The 17,654-nt window shown below is 41.6% G+C and overlaps 1 protein-coding gene across 2 annotated transcripts; it reads right to left on the bottom strand.

Moving 5' to 3' along the window:
- Positions 1-5,700: 5,700 nt before the first annotated feature.
- Positions 5,701-17,619, bottom strand: zgc:86764 (protein regulator of cytokinesis 1). Of its 2 annotated transcripts, none has more exons than XM_014138227.3 (14): positions 16,940-17,619; positions 12,860-12,992; positions 12,631-12,753; positions 12,274-12,507; positions 11,923-12,093; positions 11,675-11,824; positions 11,042-11,192; positions 10,818-10,954; positions 10,505-10,600; positions 9,233-9,385; positions 8,816-8,911; positions 8,502-8,609; positions 8,000-8,107; positions 5,701-6,426 (listed from the first exon to the last, which is right to left on the bottom strand). In XM_014138227.3, the coding sequence occupies exons 1-14, from the start codon at positions 17,044-17,046 to the stop codon at positions 6,364-6,366; spliced, it is 1,830 nt and encodes a 609-aa protein (XP_013993702.1). In that variant the 5' UTR covers positions 17,047-17,619; the 3' UTR covers positions 5,701-6,363. The 2 variants fall into 2 exon arrangements, with proteins under 2 accessions (XP_013993702.1, XP_013993703.1); XM_014138228.3 differs by having other exon boundaries at positions 8,502-8,606.
- Between the last annotated feature and the right edge of the window lie 35 nt (positions 17,620-17,654).

Below are 17,654 nucleotides of genomic sequence, written 5' to 3'. Positions count from 1 at the left end.
TCATTTTTATTTGATGAGGTTTTGATTATTTGATATACCAAAATAAATATTGCCATGAAATGGAGCATAGACAACAGCAGAAGAGTCCATGTTCCCTCTTCACTTGCCTAAATATTGTATTAAGTGACAACGATCTAAGCTAATAAACTGAATCAGCTTTCTCATGCTCACTCACATTCTCTTTTGAGGAGTTGTATAGAGTTGGAGAGCTGTTGGAAAGTTTAGGCCAAATTGGACATGCATTGCATGGTATCTATATAGTTATAGTGCTTCTTTTGATACAGTATGTTTATGTTGAGTACTTGACCCCATGTGGGTTTATTTTGGCACTTATTCTTTCAAAACAGTACATCCTGGCTGGAGGTCACCCTGTTTTCAAAAATGTGGACAACACATTTTGTTCTTGTAATGAAGTTTGCACTACAGCCAAAGATATCAGTTGGATCTACTGCTTAGTGTAAGAGATAGGGTGACATCTCTGCCAAAGCATTTGCATGATACGAAATACAGTTCAAGGTTCAGGGTTCACAATGTGGAGCCCAGTTTTTATAGATCCCATTGTGGTCAAACGTGGGAATGTCCATTATGGAGATCTATTTTAGTTCTTTAACCATAAACATATTAAGCTAAGTCACATGGCATGTAGGTGAAATTAACCATATAAGGGTGCTGCTCTAGAAATGTATCATGAACATTCAAAATGTCTAATTCCCGCAAAATGCCTTCGGTTCTCTGTGGATATCACAACTGTCTGATTCCATGGATGCAGCCCTCAGGTTTGAGCTGGCTCTAGTCTAGAATGCATAACATTAATAATCTAGATAATAACATTGAACATGTCTTGTGTATTTTGTCAATCAGGAACGCATGTTATGAGGTACCTTTGTCGACCCTGCAGGAAGTGCTGAAACATAACTGCAGTGGACAAGTCCAGTGCCACAGGATGCCATAGGTACAGAGTGATTCTGTTACTGTGTGTGGTGTGATGCCACATTGTGTCGTCGTGATTCATTCCATTTAAGTGGCATCATTACACTGACAAAATACCCGGCATAGAATAGGCACTGTAGCATTATGTATAGCTGTGCATTATAGCAGCTTTAATGGCTGTTTAGCAGTGTAAATATGAACTAAGACAATTGCAGTAGACTATTTATAAACCATTTGTCATTCCTGACAGAAAATGTATGTTTGAAACATCAGTGTAGGAGTGATAATATGTCCAAGTTTGATGGATGTCCTGGTGACATTTTCATGTTGTCAAGTTGATCATGACAATGCCTGATATGACATTCTGTACAGGCTTAGACAAATAGCATCTGACATTGTTCATCTGGGTATGATAAATACTTGTTTGATAAATAGAGATTGAGAGCTCTATTTTGACAGTAAACAGTCTTCTGCGAGAACAGAGTGCATTTGGAGGTTGATTGATTGAATTTAGACCATTTTTAAATACATACATAAGTGTGCTCCAGCCAGTGACACCTCCACAAACAATTTAAGAAAATCATTAACGATAACACAAAGCTTAAAAGCTTATTTTCATTGTGGTCCTTTTGGAGGGGGAAGGGGGATGCAGCAAGGTTTGACAGCAATAGTAGTGACAAGACAAAGACAGACAAAACTATGGACAGGTAAATGGAGGAACATTGTAATTAAGAATTCATGTCTTGAGGCGTGAGAGATGCATCTATTCTACGGTTAGCGTAGCTGGTTGTGTAACACTGTCTGGTATCTGCCTTGCTTGCTAGAAGCCTTCATTTGTCAAGAACTGTCTTTTTTCAGATTCACTTTCCATTGGATATCATCGGTCTTTTACTTGGACCCTCATCAGCTCATAACTCTTTTTTTTTAATGTTTTTATTATTTTACCTCTTTTTACTCCCCAATTTCTTGGTATCCAATTGGTAGTTACAGTCTTGTCTCATCGCTGCAACTCCCGTACAGAGACTCGGGAGAGGCGAAGGTCGAGAGCCGTGCGTCCTCCAAAACACAACCCAACCAAGCCGCACTGCTTCTTGACACAATGCCCGCTTAACCCGGAAGCCAGCCACACCAATGTGTTGGAGGAAACACCGTACACCTGGCGACCGTGTCAGCATGCATGCGCCCGGCCCGCCACATGAGTCGCTAGAACACGATGGGACAAGGACATCCATGCCGGCCAAACCCTCCCCTAACCCGGACGATGCTGGGCCAATTGTGCGCCGCCCCATGGGTCTCCCGGTCGCGGCCGGCTGAGCTCATAACGCTAACTAACAACATTCTTTTCATTTCCCCCTTCTAGACTATCCTTCCTTCCCAACGGAAGCTACAGTGACAACAGCAGGAGGATTTTATCCAATGAGCTGGAATCTCAGGACTCCATGGGTGGACTGTCTATAGCCCAGAGATAATGACCTAAACCTGCTTATGTCTTACACAAGTTCAACAAGTGAAATACAGTATGTATTAATGGGGATGTATGGTCACCACAATGAGATTCTGGTCTGAAGGACTACAGTCTGATAGTGAAGAAGTCAATCATTTGATTATTGAATTACCAGATCATGGTTTATGAATTTACTGCATAAAAGCACTGTCCAGTCAGAGTTTTTTCCCCCAGGTGAAGACAATCAGACAATGAAGATGCATGAAGAGATCAAAAGCCAGTTAGAGTGTCTGTGGAATGACTTGAGCATTACGCCAAGATGATTGTTAGTGATTAATATTCTACGGGTCCCTATGAAGTTAAAAGCTATTGTTAGTGTAACCAGTTGGCTCACCAGTTTTGTCAGTGTTTCCCCTATATGCATTTTACAAGCGTCGCACCGCTGCTGCTAAATCATGGCCACCACTGCAAAAAAAATAAAACAAATACATATTTTCGGGATGGTAAAACATTTTAATTGTAAACTTCAACAACTAAAACCAGATATAAGGAATGTAGAAAAGATAATGGAGCAATATATACTGCTCAAAAAAATAAAGGGAACACTTACACAACACATCCTAGATCTGAATGAAAGAAATAATCTTATTAAATACTTTTTTCTTTACATAGTTGAATGTGCTGACAACAAAATCACACAAAAATAATCAATGGAAATCCAATTTATCAACCCATGGAGGTCTGGATTTGGAGTCACACTCAAAATTAAAGTGGAAAACCCCACTACAGGCTGATCCAACTTTGATGTAATGTCCTTAAAACAAGTCAAAATGAGGCTCAGTAGTGTGTGTGGCCTCCACGTGCCTGTATGACCTCCCTACAATGCCTGGGCATGCTCCTGATGAGGTGGCGGATGGTCTCCTGGGGGATCTCCTCCCAGACCTGGACTAAAGCATCCGCCAAGTCCTGGACAGTCTGTGGTGCAACGTGGCGTTGGTGGATGGAGCGAGACATGATGTCCCAGATGTGCTCAATTGGATTCAGGTCTGGGGAACGGGCGGGCCAGTCCATAGCATCAATGCCTTCCTCTTGTAGGAACTGCTGACACACTCCAGCCACATGAGGTCTAGCATTGTCTTGCATTAGGAGGAACCCAGGGCCAACCGCACCAGCATATGGTCTCACAAGGGGTCTGAGGATCTCATCTCGGTACCTAATGGCAGTCAGGCTACCTCTGGCGAGCACATGGAGGGCTGTGCGGCCCCCCAAAGACATGCCACCCCACACCATGACTGACCCACCGCCAAACCGGTCATGCTGGAGGATGTTGCAGGCAGCAGAACGTTCTCCAAGGCGTCTCCAGACTGTCACATGTGCTCAGTGTGAACCTGCTTTCATCTGTGAAGAGCACAGGGCGCCAGTGGCGAATTTGCCAATCTTGGTGTTCTCTGGCAAATGCCAAACGTCCTGCACGGTGTTGGGCTGTAAGCACAACCCCCACCTGTGGACGTCGGGCCCTCATACCACCCTCATGGAGTCTGTTTCTGACCGTTTGAGCAGACACATGCACATTTGTGGCCTGCTGGAGGTCATTTTGCAGGGCTCTGGCAGTGCTTCTCCTGCTCCTCCTTGCACAAAGGCGGAGGTAGCGGTCCTGCTGCTGGGTTGTTGCCCTCCTACGGCCTCCTCCACGTCTCCTGATGTACTGGCCTGTCTCCTGGTAGCGCCTCCATGCTCTGGACACTACGCTGACAGACACAGCAAACCTTCTTGCCACAGCTCGTATTAATGTGCCATCCTGGATGAGCTGCACTACCTGAGCCACTTGTGGGGGTTGTAGACTCCGTCTCATGCTACCACTAGAGTGAAAGCACCGCCAGCATTCAAAAGTGACCAAAACATCAGCCAGGAAGCATAGGAACTGAGAAGTGGTCTGTGGTCCCCACCTGCAGAACCACTCCTTTATTGGGGGTGTCTTGCTAATTGCCTATAATTTCCACCTGTTGTCTATTCCATTTGCACAACAGCATGCAAAATTTGTCAATCAGTGTTGCTTCCTAAGTGGACAGTTTGATTTCACAGAAGTGTGATTGACTTGGAGTTACATTGTGTTGTTTAAGTGTTCCCTTTATTTTTTTGAGCAGTATATATATATATATATATATATATATACACATACATACATACATACATACATATACACATACATATACACACACACACATTTAAAAAAAAAAAAAGATATTTGAGAACTAACAAACACCAAAATAAAAACTGTCAGGGAGAATCTGAAATTCCAAAAATGGCATGGCACCCCCATTAATTTTGTTATGTTTGAGTTACTCAGCATAACAATTGTAGGAAACTAGCTTTAAAACTAAAATGTTCTCTGCCCTATGGCAAACGTGTAGAATTGTCGAGGGCCTCTAAAACCGCTCCATTGGCCACGCCTACCACCCCAGCCGCTTACTTGCCACCGCTGCTGAAAACAATCCTGGGGGAAACACTGTGGATGAAAGGGTCTCATTCCTGGTAGTGACCTGTGTATGTTAAGGACAACTGTATTTAATTATGTCAATCAACTTAGCATTTACTATTTATATTCAGTTTTGACTCTGACAACCATTTCATGTACATTTTAATCTGAAGAGAACTGATGGTATAAAATAGACATTACTAAATTGTATTTATTTCAGCTTCAGAAAATAAGGAGCAATGTCTTGTTACTATGTGACAACTTTTTAGTCAGATTTCTTTTGCATTGTTGGATATTATTTGTGATAAATAAATGTGTAACGTCACAATTTTATGTGCCAAGAACTCAGCAACTAACAAAATTGCTTTTCAATTGCTGTCTAATCTAGCCTTGTACTTCTGATCATGCAGCCCAGACAAATTGATGGGCTTCAAATGGAGACAGCTGAATAGCAAACAGCTTTAATTGTGTAATACTGTGTTGCCTTGAAAGCATTTAAACATGTTTGACCATTATGCTATTATTTCAGTGAGGCAATTACACAGCAAAAATCCTCTTCCCCCTTTTCATAAATGACTAACTTGATTATCCATGATAATTACATGGTTTCTACAATCCCACTCATCGGTCAAGGGCAGAGGAGTGTTTCACCTCAAGGTCAACGATACAATCCAGGATTGATGGCGCAGAAGAGGAATACATATTCTCTATAACCACTCATGTTTAGAGGGTCTGGTTCAATTTAAGGACTTTGGCTCTAATCAAACACTCTCCCATATGATTAAAGCCAAACTCTTGTTTCATGTGTATTAAGATTTACCGTAGATTAAAAAATAAAACTCAAAAGATGTCCTATTGAAAAATATATTTATTAAGTCAAAATATAAAATAAACAGGCACATGTTGACAAGACAAGGCACACATCAAGACACTGTCAAGACCGTATGTGCAATAAGAAAAGTATATTTTCAAGAGAGCAATATTTACATTCAGAAAGAGCTGCATGTAGTTCTGCTGGAAGGTCTGTATCAAAACAGGATGCTTCCTCTGGTGGAGCCTGGCCATTTATAAACCAGTCAAATATCAAAAGTACTGCATGTAACATCTAAGGGGCTCTACCGTATCAAACTTGTGATTCACTTCCCTGGAATGCACAGTATTAGTAACTGGAAAACATGGCTTTATGATGTTTCATCCACACCTGACACATACAGAGTCCCTTTAGACCTATTCACTTCCATACAGGGGGTCTAAAATAAGCATTACTATACAAAAAGGCAAAATTGGTCACATTTCAAAGTAACAGCAACACCAAATACAAAAAATGATTTACATCAAGATTAAAGACTTGCATTACCTGAAATGCTCACTGACCATTACAAACACCGCCCATATATCCACGAGAGAGTGCCATGTGGACACAACACAACCTGTGCGGGGTGAATTGTCCACACACACACACACACACACACACACACACACATCTTAAAACGTGGGGACCATCATGAGAAAATCAGAAAAGGTCCTTTGCTGTCGAATTGAAAACTGCATCATTTGGCTTTTTGGACAGGTCACCCTGGGGGGAATGAAAGACATATTTTAGTAACTGATATACCCCACCCCACATTTAAAAAAATAAATAAAAGCAATCTAGAGGAGTAAGCAGAATGCGAGAAAAAAAAAATCTGTCAATCTTTGCTATAAGTTCATGTGTCTGGAATGGATTATTGAAGTACACGTTGAAAGTTGAGGTGGCAGCATGTAAGGCAGGTCATACAGTGAAGTAAACTGGTCGATTGCGATCGATAAAGCCTTGTACGCCTATTTTTATTTTTTTTATCTTGCGCTGCTGGCGGTAGGAGCACTTGATTCAGAAGCCCTGCGCGCCAGATAATCGAAGTACTCACATTTTGAACCATTTAATTTGTCTGAAGGAACAAACTGCCTACCCGGCAGACCTGAGAGAGCTAAATCAAGTGCGCTGGCCTATCGAATTGCTCAAATCACCATGCCTACTGCTTCCACAACCCACAAACTACATGAGATTTAATCACTTTTAAAACCATGACCAGAGAGAGTTAAAGAACACAGCAAAGAGCTGCTGCTTTCATGAGTGAGTTCATACTTCAAGTTTTTATTCAACACTTTTACCAAATGTAAAATGTGCTTCACCCTACTTCTACTCCCGCTACAACCAGAACTGTAGCTGCAATGAATGAGTTGCCAAAAGTATCGACAGCCCTGCGTTTTTATTATTATAAGCAGTTCGTCGTGTCTATTTTAATATGGAGGTCATGCTCATGAGAACAACATGAATTTGTACATGAGTACTCTAATGTTCTTGCCCTCTTGCTCAGTTGTGCACCAGGGCCTCCCACTCCTCTTTCTATTCTGGTTAGAGCCAGGCAATTTCTCACATGGAATAGCCTTCATTTCTCAGAACAAGACTGACGAGTTTCAGAAGAAAGTGCTTGGTTTCTGGCCATTTTGAGCCTGTAATCAAACCCACAAATGCTGATGCTCCAGATACTCAACTAGTCTAAAGAAGGCCAGTTTTATTGCTTCTTTAATCAGAACAGTTTTCAGCTGTGCTAACAATTGCAAAAGTGTTCTCTAATGATCAATTAGCCTTTTAAAATGACACACTTGGATTAGCTAACACAACGTACCATTGGAACACAGGAGTGATGGTTGCTGATCATGGGCCTCTGTACGCCTATGACGATATTCCATTAAAAATGCCGTTTCCAGCTACAATAGTCATTTACAACATTAACAATGTCTACACTGTATTTCTGATCAATTTGATGTTATTTTAATGAAAAAATAAATAAATAAATAAATAAAGTGCTTTTCTTTCAAAAACAAGGACATTTCTAAGTGACCCCAAACTTTTGAACGGCAGTGTATGGTCTGACAAGAACAAGATTGGCAGTATGCTGTGGTAATATATTAGGCATACAGCACAAACCTCATTCCTACAGAACTGGTTGTATTAGATTAATGTTGCATAGGCCTCGATTCATGTCATGCTTTTAATCAATTCTGTGAGGTAGATCTCAGCTTGCTTTTTGACTCCGAAAGTGATCTTGACTCAGAAAAGTTTGGTGACTGCTGAGTTAGAGTATAGTTTAAGAGGGTGGTCTTACAGTGAAGTCAGAGTAGCTGATGTCAACAGGTTTTTTCCCCTCTATACCGTTGTACTCCTGCAGGGGTGTTCTCTGACTACTGCTGCTTCTCTCAAGGGACTTGATTTTCTGCTTAGCCAATGAATGGACAAACAAACAGCACATCAGTCAACAAATTGAGCATGCAACACACTTCCTTCCCAGCAGCCTCTGCTAATCCATTTGAAGTATTCCATTTCTGCATCTCGTTACCAGAATGATTGACCTTGGAAAGAGGTTAGATTCTAAAGACAAGTTTTGATTTTGCTGTCAATATTCTTTCACAAGCTAAGTTGACTGTGGAAAGTGGCTGAATAGCTTACCGCTTGAATAAGCAAAATTCTATAACAGCATCACCTAGTGGTTGTTTTAATAGTTGTCCAGCAATATAAAAGGAAGATGTTGAACATTCATGTTGGATATACGTGTGCAAGCACAAGAACCAATGATGGGCCACAGTTTGGAGTGAGTGCTGTGTGTGTACCTGCATCTGAACCTGGGAGAGAGGAGGCTTGCTGCTAGGCACACTGATGAAGGTGCTGGATGAGCTGCAGCTGTAGGAGCGCACCATGGTAGGCTGGGTAGGAATCTGCTGAAAAGACAGTCATGGTGGTCAAGGTCAATTGGCCCAGTGTCGTCTGGGTTTGGCCGGTGTAGGCAGTCATTGTTAATAAGAATTTGTTCTTAACTGACTTGCCTAGTTAAATAAATAAAAAAAGTTACCACAATAGTAAAGTGGCCAGTTGGTTTTGGAGCGGCGTGAACTAGCCCTATGTGGACCACTGCTAGTTACTGTACCTTCCTGATCTTGTTGGGGGTGAGGGTGTTCATCCCGCCATGGGCCCTCTTCGTGGGAGTTTTGAAGAGAGTTGTCATTTCCCCCTTCTTTGATGTCTGCAACACAGAGACAAACAAAGCCTCAGTCACAGACCAGTCAATAACAAACAGACCATTCTGCTGGGGACAGAATGGTCAAATCCCTGTTTCCCACCATTCAACAGTTACACATGCTGACCACCACATGGTATATTTCACTCCAAGTTCAGCACAGTATGTTTTAGAATTGGCCTTTTGCACATGGAAACAAGGAGATCAGGTTTGATGATAGTTTTTAAAGAAAAATAGCAAACCCCCTGAAGCCTCTATGGCCAGTACTTGGCTGACTGGGGAACACTGCTGGGTCAATGTGAGAGCATTATGAGGGGCTGGACTTACAGTGGCACGTTCACTCTTCTCCTTGCTCCTCTGCCGTTTGTGCTCCTCCCATTGGCTGGAGATGTAGGCCATGACTCTCTGGCCCTGGACCAGGAAGGCAGAACCCTGGTCCTTCTCCCAGCTCTCAACACCAGTCCTCAGCTCTTCCTCCAACTAGTCACATCACATAACAGGGAGGATCAACATCACTTTTCCTTTGTCAAAATCCATCCATATATACATATACACACACACACACACATATATATACACACACACACACACTTCACTGGCATTTAAACTGTATACATCATTGGCATTTTACATAAGGTGACAACCTCACTGACACCATCATATACACAGCATAGTGGGGCAGCAGCATACAGTGGGGCGAGATTTGACATTGAATAAAGGAGGCGGATATCTTTTGATTACCATCAACCATTGCTGCCACTTTTCAGACATTACATTTTAAATGTACATTATATTTAAAAATAATATATACACTGAACAAAAATATGAACACAACATGTAAAGTGTTGGTCCCATGTTAAATGAGCTGAAATAAAAGATCCCAGAAATTTTCCACACACACAAAAAGCTTATTTATTATTTCTCTCAAATTGTGAACAAATTTGTTTACATCCCTGTTAGGGAGCATTTCTCCTTTGCCAAGCTATTCCATCCACTTGACTGGTGAGGCATATCAAGAAGCTGATTAAACAGCATGATCATTACACAGGTGCACATTGTGCTGGGGACAATAAAAGTTTGCTGACTGCAAGAATCCTTTAGAGAATTTGGCAGCATGTCCAACCAGCCTCAACCGCAGACGTGTGGGCGAGTGTGAACAGAGTGCCCCATGGTGGCAGTGGAGCTATGGTATGGGCAGGCATAAGCTACAGAGAATGAACACAATTGCATTTTATTGATGGCAATTTGAATGCAGTGATACCGTGACGAGATCTGAGGCCCATTGTGGTGCCATTCGTCCGCCGCAATCACTTCATGTCCAGCATGATAATGCACGGCTCAATATCGCAAGGATCTGTACACAATTCCAGGAAGCTGAAAATGTCCCCGTTCTTCCATGGCCTGCATTCTAAGACATGTCACCCATTGAGCATGTTTGGGATGCTCTAGATCAACATGTATAACAGCCCTACTTTAAAAAAAAAAGATTTTTTATTTTATATATATATATATATATATAAATATAAAAAAAATTCTCTCCCTCCAACTGCCAAATAAAGTTATTAGAGAGACATGTTGCTGAATCAAATCCAGCCTTACCTTTGGCAACATCTTCTGAACTTTGACCTTCTCTTTGGCCTCTTTGAGAAGGGCTCCTCCTCTGTTGGAGAAGCGGTTTGGATCATTGGCCTTTTTCTGCAAAGAAGTTTGAAAATTAGATACGTTTTCTATGTGAAGTGGAACAAAAACAATTATGCACCACACTGAACATGTATCAGAAACAAGAGCAGCTGGTATCTACTGTGGATATTTTTGATTGAAAACCATTACATGCATCAAGTGGTACACAATTAACAATATATATTTGCAATTTATTTCACAAACATAGCTTGACCACAAATTCCAGCATTACCTCAAAGTCCTGGAAGAGGGCCCAGTACTTCTCCCATTTCTGCAGAACCTCCAGTAAGGGTTTAGCCTGGTCATAGTAATTCTTCACCTTCAATAGCTCAGCGTCATGCAGTGCCAACAGTTCCTCTGTGAAGTCATCTAGAGAAAGACGGATCGGTTCGATCAGTATGTATGCGTTTTGCATATGAGTGAGAGAGGAAGTATTTCCATTATTGTTCTACCTACCGTCACAGATGTGGGCGTTGAAGGGTTCACTCTGCTCAGGGCCTTGGTTGCACTTGTCCCAGAGAGCCACTAGTTCCTGTCGGACCTTGTCAATCACATCCTCTAACATGGCTTTCTGCAGGACCGTCAGACGGTCCACCTCCTCCTGCCACTGGAAGGGCAACAGGGTCAGGTTCAGTAGGAGTAAAAAGACATCTCTGAAACAGTGACACGAGGAGGTACCATCTGAACTCATTCCTTCAGAAAAAAATAATGTAATTTTCCGTATGCCCTAATGCAGTGTTTCTCAACTCCAGTCCTCAAGTACCTCCAACAGCACATGGTTTTGTTGTAGTCCCAGACAAACTCACCTGATTCAACTCATTGAGGGCTTGATCATTAGTTGACAACTACATTCAAAATGTGTACTGTTGAAGGTACTGGAGTTGGGAAACACTGCCCTAATGATACAGGACTGTCAAACACTTTGGTGTTCTAGCACCATTGTAGAGGTATTCTCTGTTCCCTTGTTAGCCAATTCTGGGGAAACTTAATAGTTATGGTGCCATGTTTACTGTTTTGCAGTGGTATGCCGGTGAAGCTTTGTCCAACACTGTGGTGAAGGAGAGGTATGAAGGAAGAGAGAGTTCCAACCTGTGTGATTTGGTCAGAAAGGGTACCCTGCACACTCTCCTGGAACGCAGTGCGATCTTGCTCCAGCGCTTCCAGACGATTCCACAGGCACATAGCTCGTTCTTTCAGCTCAGCCAGAGTATTCATCAGGGATTCCTTCTTGACCTTCATCTAAACAAAAATATACTAATATAATTGGTCAAAAGTCCTAGAACCAAAACAAAAATCTGAGTAATCATTAGTAAGTTTTATTAAATTATTTTCAGTACCTGGGACAACAGCAGTTGGAGGGCTTTGATGTTTTCATGCGTGAGCAGGAATATCTCCTCGCCGTGACACACCGACTCTTTCTCCAGACTGGTTTCTAGTTTATGACCCATGTCCTCCATGAGCTTCCTGATGTCCTCACGCAGCCCTGAGAACACCTTTGCACGACTCTTCTACAGAACAGGGGAAGGGAGGGACAAGAGACGAGATGCTTCCAACAAAAGACAATCACAAGACCACAAAAGAGACTTAAAGAAGAAATTATTAATAATAGTGTGCTTAGTAATACTTGAGTCAGGTATTCATGACATTCACGCTAAACAGTCCTGCCATCCTGGCAGCTGTTGCAATACCTTTTCTTCACTGAGGGTCTTGAGGTGCTCCCGGAGCTCCTGCAGCTGAGTGCGTGAGGGCATGCTGCCTGTTGGAACATAATAGGGAGTGACGCACAGCTCCAAGCACAGTTCCTTATCCTGCTGCTGCAGTCCGTGTAGCTCCTTCAAACGGTCCCCCTTCTCCTTGGTCAGAATCTCCACACGCAGACGCAGGTTCTTCTCGATCTGGAGGACTGTCAGACCCTCCTCCAACTGACAGGTGGACAAGATGGAGACAGGAGGTTAGCACAAAGGAAAAGAGTCAAGGGGTGGAACCAGCTAAACTATTGAGAAACAGCCCCTTTAAAGACCAAGCCTGAAGAAATAACCACTTACTTTGTATGGATCCATTGACATTTCCAGACACAAGGTATCCAACTGTTTTTCAAAAGTGATGATATTGGTTCGGATGCGGTGCTTCAAAGCTTCCTCCTCAGTGATCATGTCATTCAAAAGGCCCTTTAGATTAGGAAAGGAATGTCATATCAGTCTGTTAATGTGTTACTTGACAAGGCTTCCGTTTCATTTTCAGTTCATCTATATTTCCTGTTTTCTGAAGCCTCACCTCAATGTGTTTCTTCACCGTCTCCATCCGCTCTACCCTCTGCTCCTCCATGATGCCCATGCTGTCCCAGATGTCCACCAGCCTGGCCATGGCATGGTTTATACCAGTCACTAGCGAGAAGGCCAGGGCTTCACTGCAGAGATGAGTGACATGACCATCACATTTAGGTAACTTCAGCTGGCTAAGTAGCAAACACATTGCCTAACAAATCTGAATATGAAACCAATTATTGGTATACAGTTTGAAACCAAGCACTGCAAAAACAATATTTTTTTTAGGGGGTAGATCAGCTTTAATATTGCAGATAGATCATGGCTTCTGTCAATGTAATTGTCTGTATCATTTCCAATGCCCCATTTTTTTTTGTAAATAAAATACAAAACAAAATGTATACATAGTACCAGTCAAAAGTTGACACGCCTACTCATTCAAGGGTTTTTCTTTATTTTTACTATTTTCTACATGGTAGAATAATCGAAGTCATCACAACTATAAAATCATGTAGTAACCAAAATAAAGTGTAAAACAAATCAATATACATTTTATTCTTCAAAGTAGCCACCCTTTGCCTTGATTGCCAAGAGTATGCAAAGCTTTCTCTCAACCAGCTTCAACTGGAATGCTTTTCCAACAGTCTTGAAGGAGTTCCCACATATGCTGAGCACTTGTTGGCTGCTTTTCCTTCACTCTGCGGTCCAACTCATCCCAAACCATCACAATTGGGTTGAGGTCGGGTGATTGTGGAGGCCAGGTCATCTGATGCAGTACTCCATCACTCTCCTTCTTGGTAAAATAGGCCTTACACAGCCTGGGAGGTGTGTTTTGGGTCATTTCCTGTTAAAAAAAACAAATGATAGTCCTACTAAGTCCTACTAAGCCCAAACCAGATGGGATGGCGTATCGCTGCAGAATGCTGTGGTAGGCATGCTGGCTAAGTTTGCCTTGAATTCTAAATAAATCCCAGACAGTGTCACCAGCAAAGCACACCTCCTCAATGCTTCACGGTGGGAACCACACATGCAGAGATCATCTGTTCGCCTACTCTGCATCTCACAAAGATACGGGGGTTGGAACCAACAACAAAAAAAAATCACAAATTTGGACTCATCAGACCAAAGGGCAGATTTCCACCGGTCTAATGTCCATCGCTCGTGTTTCTTGGCCCAAGCAAGCATCTTCTTATTGGTGTCTTTTAGTAGTGTCTTTTTTGCAGCAATTCAACCATGCAGTCCCCTCTGAACAGTTAATGTTAAGATGTGTCTGTTAGTTGAACTCTGAAGCATTTATTTGGGCTGCAATCTGAGGTGCAGTTAATTGCCGATTTCTGAGGCTGGTAACTCTAATGAACTTATTTGCAGCTGAGGTAACTCTGGGTCTTCCTTTCCAGTGGCGGTCCTCATGAGAGCCAGTTTCATCATAGCGCTTGATGGCTTTTGCGACTGCACTTGAAGAAACGTTCAAAGTTCTTGAAATGTTCCGGATTGACTGACCTTCATGTCTTAAAGTAATGATGTACTGTCGTTTCTCTTTGCTTTTACTAAATAGGGCTATCTTCTGTATACCAACCCTACCTTCTCACAACACAACTGATTGGCTCAAACGCATTAAGGAAAGAAATTCCACAAATTAACTTAAGGCACACCTGTTAATTGAAATGCATTCTAGGTGACTACCTCATGAAGCTGGTTGAGAGAATGCGAAGAGCGTGCAACGCTGTCGTCAAGGCAAAGGGTGGCTACTTTGAAGAATGTTAAATATATATTTAGATTTTTTTTTTTTACACTTGTTTTGTTTAATCCATGATTCCATATGTGTTATTTCATAGTTTTGATGTCTTCACTATTATTCTACAATGTAGAAAATAGTAAAAATAAAGAAAAACCCTTGAAAGAGTAGGTGTCCAAACTTTTGACTAGTACTGTATAAAAATATAATTTTCTTTAATATTTTTCCCCAACCTTACCATCCCTCCCCTAATTGGAGTAAACTAATGGACAACACTCTGGCTTCTACATCCAGCTTATACATACATTTTACAGACAGTATATTTAAGCAATAAGTCATGAGGGGGTGTGGTATATGGCCAATATACCATGGCCAAGGGCTGTTCTTAGGCACAACGCAACTGGTTACCAACTTAATTAGAGCAGTAAAAATACATATCAAGACCTTAGTATACGGTCTGATATACCACGGCTGTGGTATACCCAGTTTATAATTTACAATAGTTATCTTGTTTGTTTTTAGTCCCATACTTCAGCTCCATTCACAAACACATTACTTAATAAATGGGCTATGATACCAATTATTGGTATACAGTCAAACCAAGCAATGCAAAAACTTGGAAAGTTTCCTTACAAGTCAGAATCTTGTATAAAATTACATTTGCACTTACTCTGATTGTCTGTGCGGTTAGTCCTTCAACTGGTCAAAATATCCACAGGAAATGTTGTTTACCTGAATTATTAGAGCGTCGGTACTGGCGTTGAGATATCTGTCACCTGCGTATACCATGTAAACACCTGCAAGACTTTTGATGTATGCATGCATCCTGTCTATGTGTGCACTTGTCTTAGTATTGACTGCCACACACAGATACCTGCATTTTGAAGTCTGTTTAATACTATTTTCCTGTGGATATTGTCTCAAACACATTGCAGACTATTCAGATTGAAATGGCAATGCATGGAAATCATACAATTAAAATTAACTACAACTTCCGTTTAAGAACCCAACCGCTTTTACGTCACGTTGAACAAAAAACATTTTGCAACAGAATTGGCTTAATGAATACATCCCTGGCAAAAGTAGTTTGCACCAGGTGAAAAGTGATTGCATTCATTGGCAAAGTTCACTCAAAACGAAAGTGAGGTAGATTAAGGATGTGGAGTAATGAGTACGATTCTGTGTGTTCACATGCAAAAGTGATTGCTTTTGATAAACACTGCCTTTCCAATGAAATCTAGTACGAAAATGTGAATATATACTTTATGGAAAGGAGATGTTCTATGTTTCTTAACAATGGCTCATGTTGCCGAATGGCGCAGATTGGGTTTTCACCGGATTGTCACTAGTTACCACAGCCAAAATTGGCCAAATCGTAAAAATACATGAACAAAAACTTGCTTTCTGGTCTTAATTTAAGGTTAGGCATAAATTTAGCAGCCCATGCCAATCAGGCATTTTGGCCACTAGAGACCTCTATCACTCTCTATGGGCTGTGGTAATTAGTCATGACCTCCCTTGCCTGGGTTGGCCCATGCGTTGGATCTGTTCTAACAGAGGAAAGTTTGTCACTACTCTAGCAACATTTTTACTTTAATGATTAACAAAGGTGTATTAAAGCCAGTCACTAATAAAAATGTGTGATGTGGGGATGAATGTAACGATAAAGCGCGTTTAAGACTCCTCTTGCCCCACGGGTCTATTCATAGCGCCGATTCTGTTGCAAAACGTTTCTTAAAACGGAAGCGAACGAAACTATGACAGACCTGCATTTGTCCAAAAACGAGTTTAGTTCTGTTTGGTTCTTAAACTGAACGTGTTCTGTAATGAATACACCCCCGATCTAGAAAACAACGTGTGTTTGTAACTATTGGTGCGTTTAAAACACCTGTGAACACTAAAAATGACGTGGTCAAATCATGACGTCTGATCTTCAGGTCGGAAAGTTAGAGTTCTAGAACTAGGCCCGAGTTCTTGAGTTGGAATTCCGAGTTAGATGACCATTAAACGATTTTTTTTCCCGCCAGTCGGAGCTTTAAAAAAACATTTCTCGGGTTCCCAATTGACTTGAACACGCAAGTCCGAGATTTACGAGTTAGTAGTTGTTTTGAACGCGGAATAACCTAATTTAGCTAACCTACTATAGTCATTGTCAGAATAAGAGTAGTTTAGTATGAAACGTTCCCCTACCCCAACAATGCCATTGGCTTTTTGCATTGTGGTAGCTACTTCTAATTTAATTCGCACATCGCTACGGCAAATTTAACTAGAGATACTCCTAAGTATAGCTAACGTTAACTCCTTACTAGTCTGGCTAATGATAGCCACTTTAGCTAGCAAACCAAGTCAACTTACCTCCTCCGGCTTGACATAGCTGCTCCGAAAACTAGGTGGCTATTGACGAATATAAATGTTTTACATTCAATTAAAAAGACGTGTGGCTGGCTGGTTTGAATTGTCATTATAGCCGCGACGAAGCAATGGTGCTATTCACTAATGACACTCCCCTTTTTGGTCAGAGAGGCTCTCTGCCTCCGTCAAGTGGATAGTAAGCTACATTACATTTTCACTTCAGTACTGAACGTTGTCAGTCAAAATACTGTAGCCAGCTATTGCTGATTAGATGGACACGTTAGACAGTGCATTCAATACATTTTCAATAAACAGTTAGATCACATTGTAATCAATGTCTGTAATATTCTGGACATATATTTGAACCTGCAATAGTCACCATAATACATGCCACTTGGGGGCTCCCAAGGTATTGCATCTCAGTGCTAGAGGCATCACTACAGACCCTGGTTCGATTCCAGGCTGTATCACAACTGGCCGTAATTGGGAGTCCCACAATTTGCCCAGCGTCGTCCGGGTTAGGGTTTGGCCGGGGTAGGCCGTCATTGTAAATAAGAACTTGTTCTTAACTGACTTGACTAGTTAAATAAAGGCGAAATAAAAATAGAAAAAATGTACAATTATCTATGTCATACCGATGGAACAAATTATGAAATGATCAAACAAAGTAGTAGGCCTAGGCTGTATATGGCTGAGCACAGACAAAGTGTTTCCAATG

The sequence above is a fragment of the Salmo salar genome, chromosome 13 (assembly GCF_965601325.2).
Source record: "Salmo salar chromosome 13, fSalSal1, whole genome shotgun sequence".
NCBI lineage: Eukaryota > Metazoa > Chordata > Actinopteri > Salmoniformes > Salmonidae > Salmo > Salmo salar.
The sequence above is the reverse complement of the archived record's forward strand: the minus strand, read 5'-3'. Positions and strand labels throughout refer to the sequence as shown.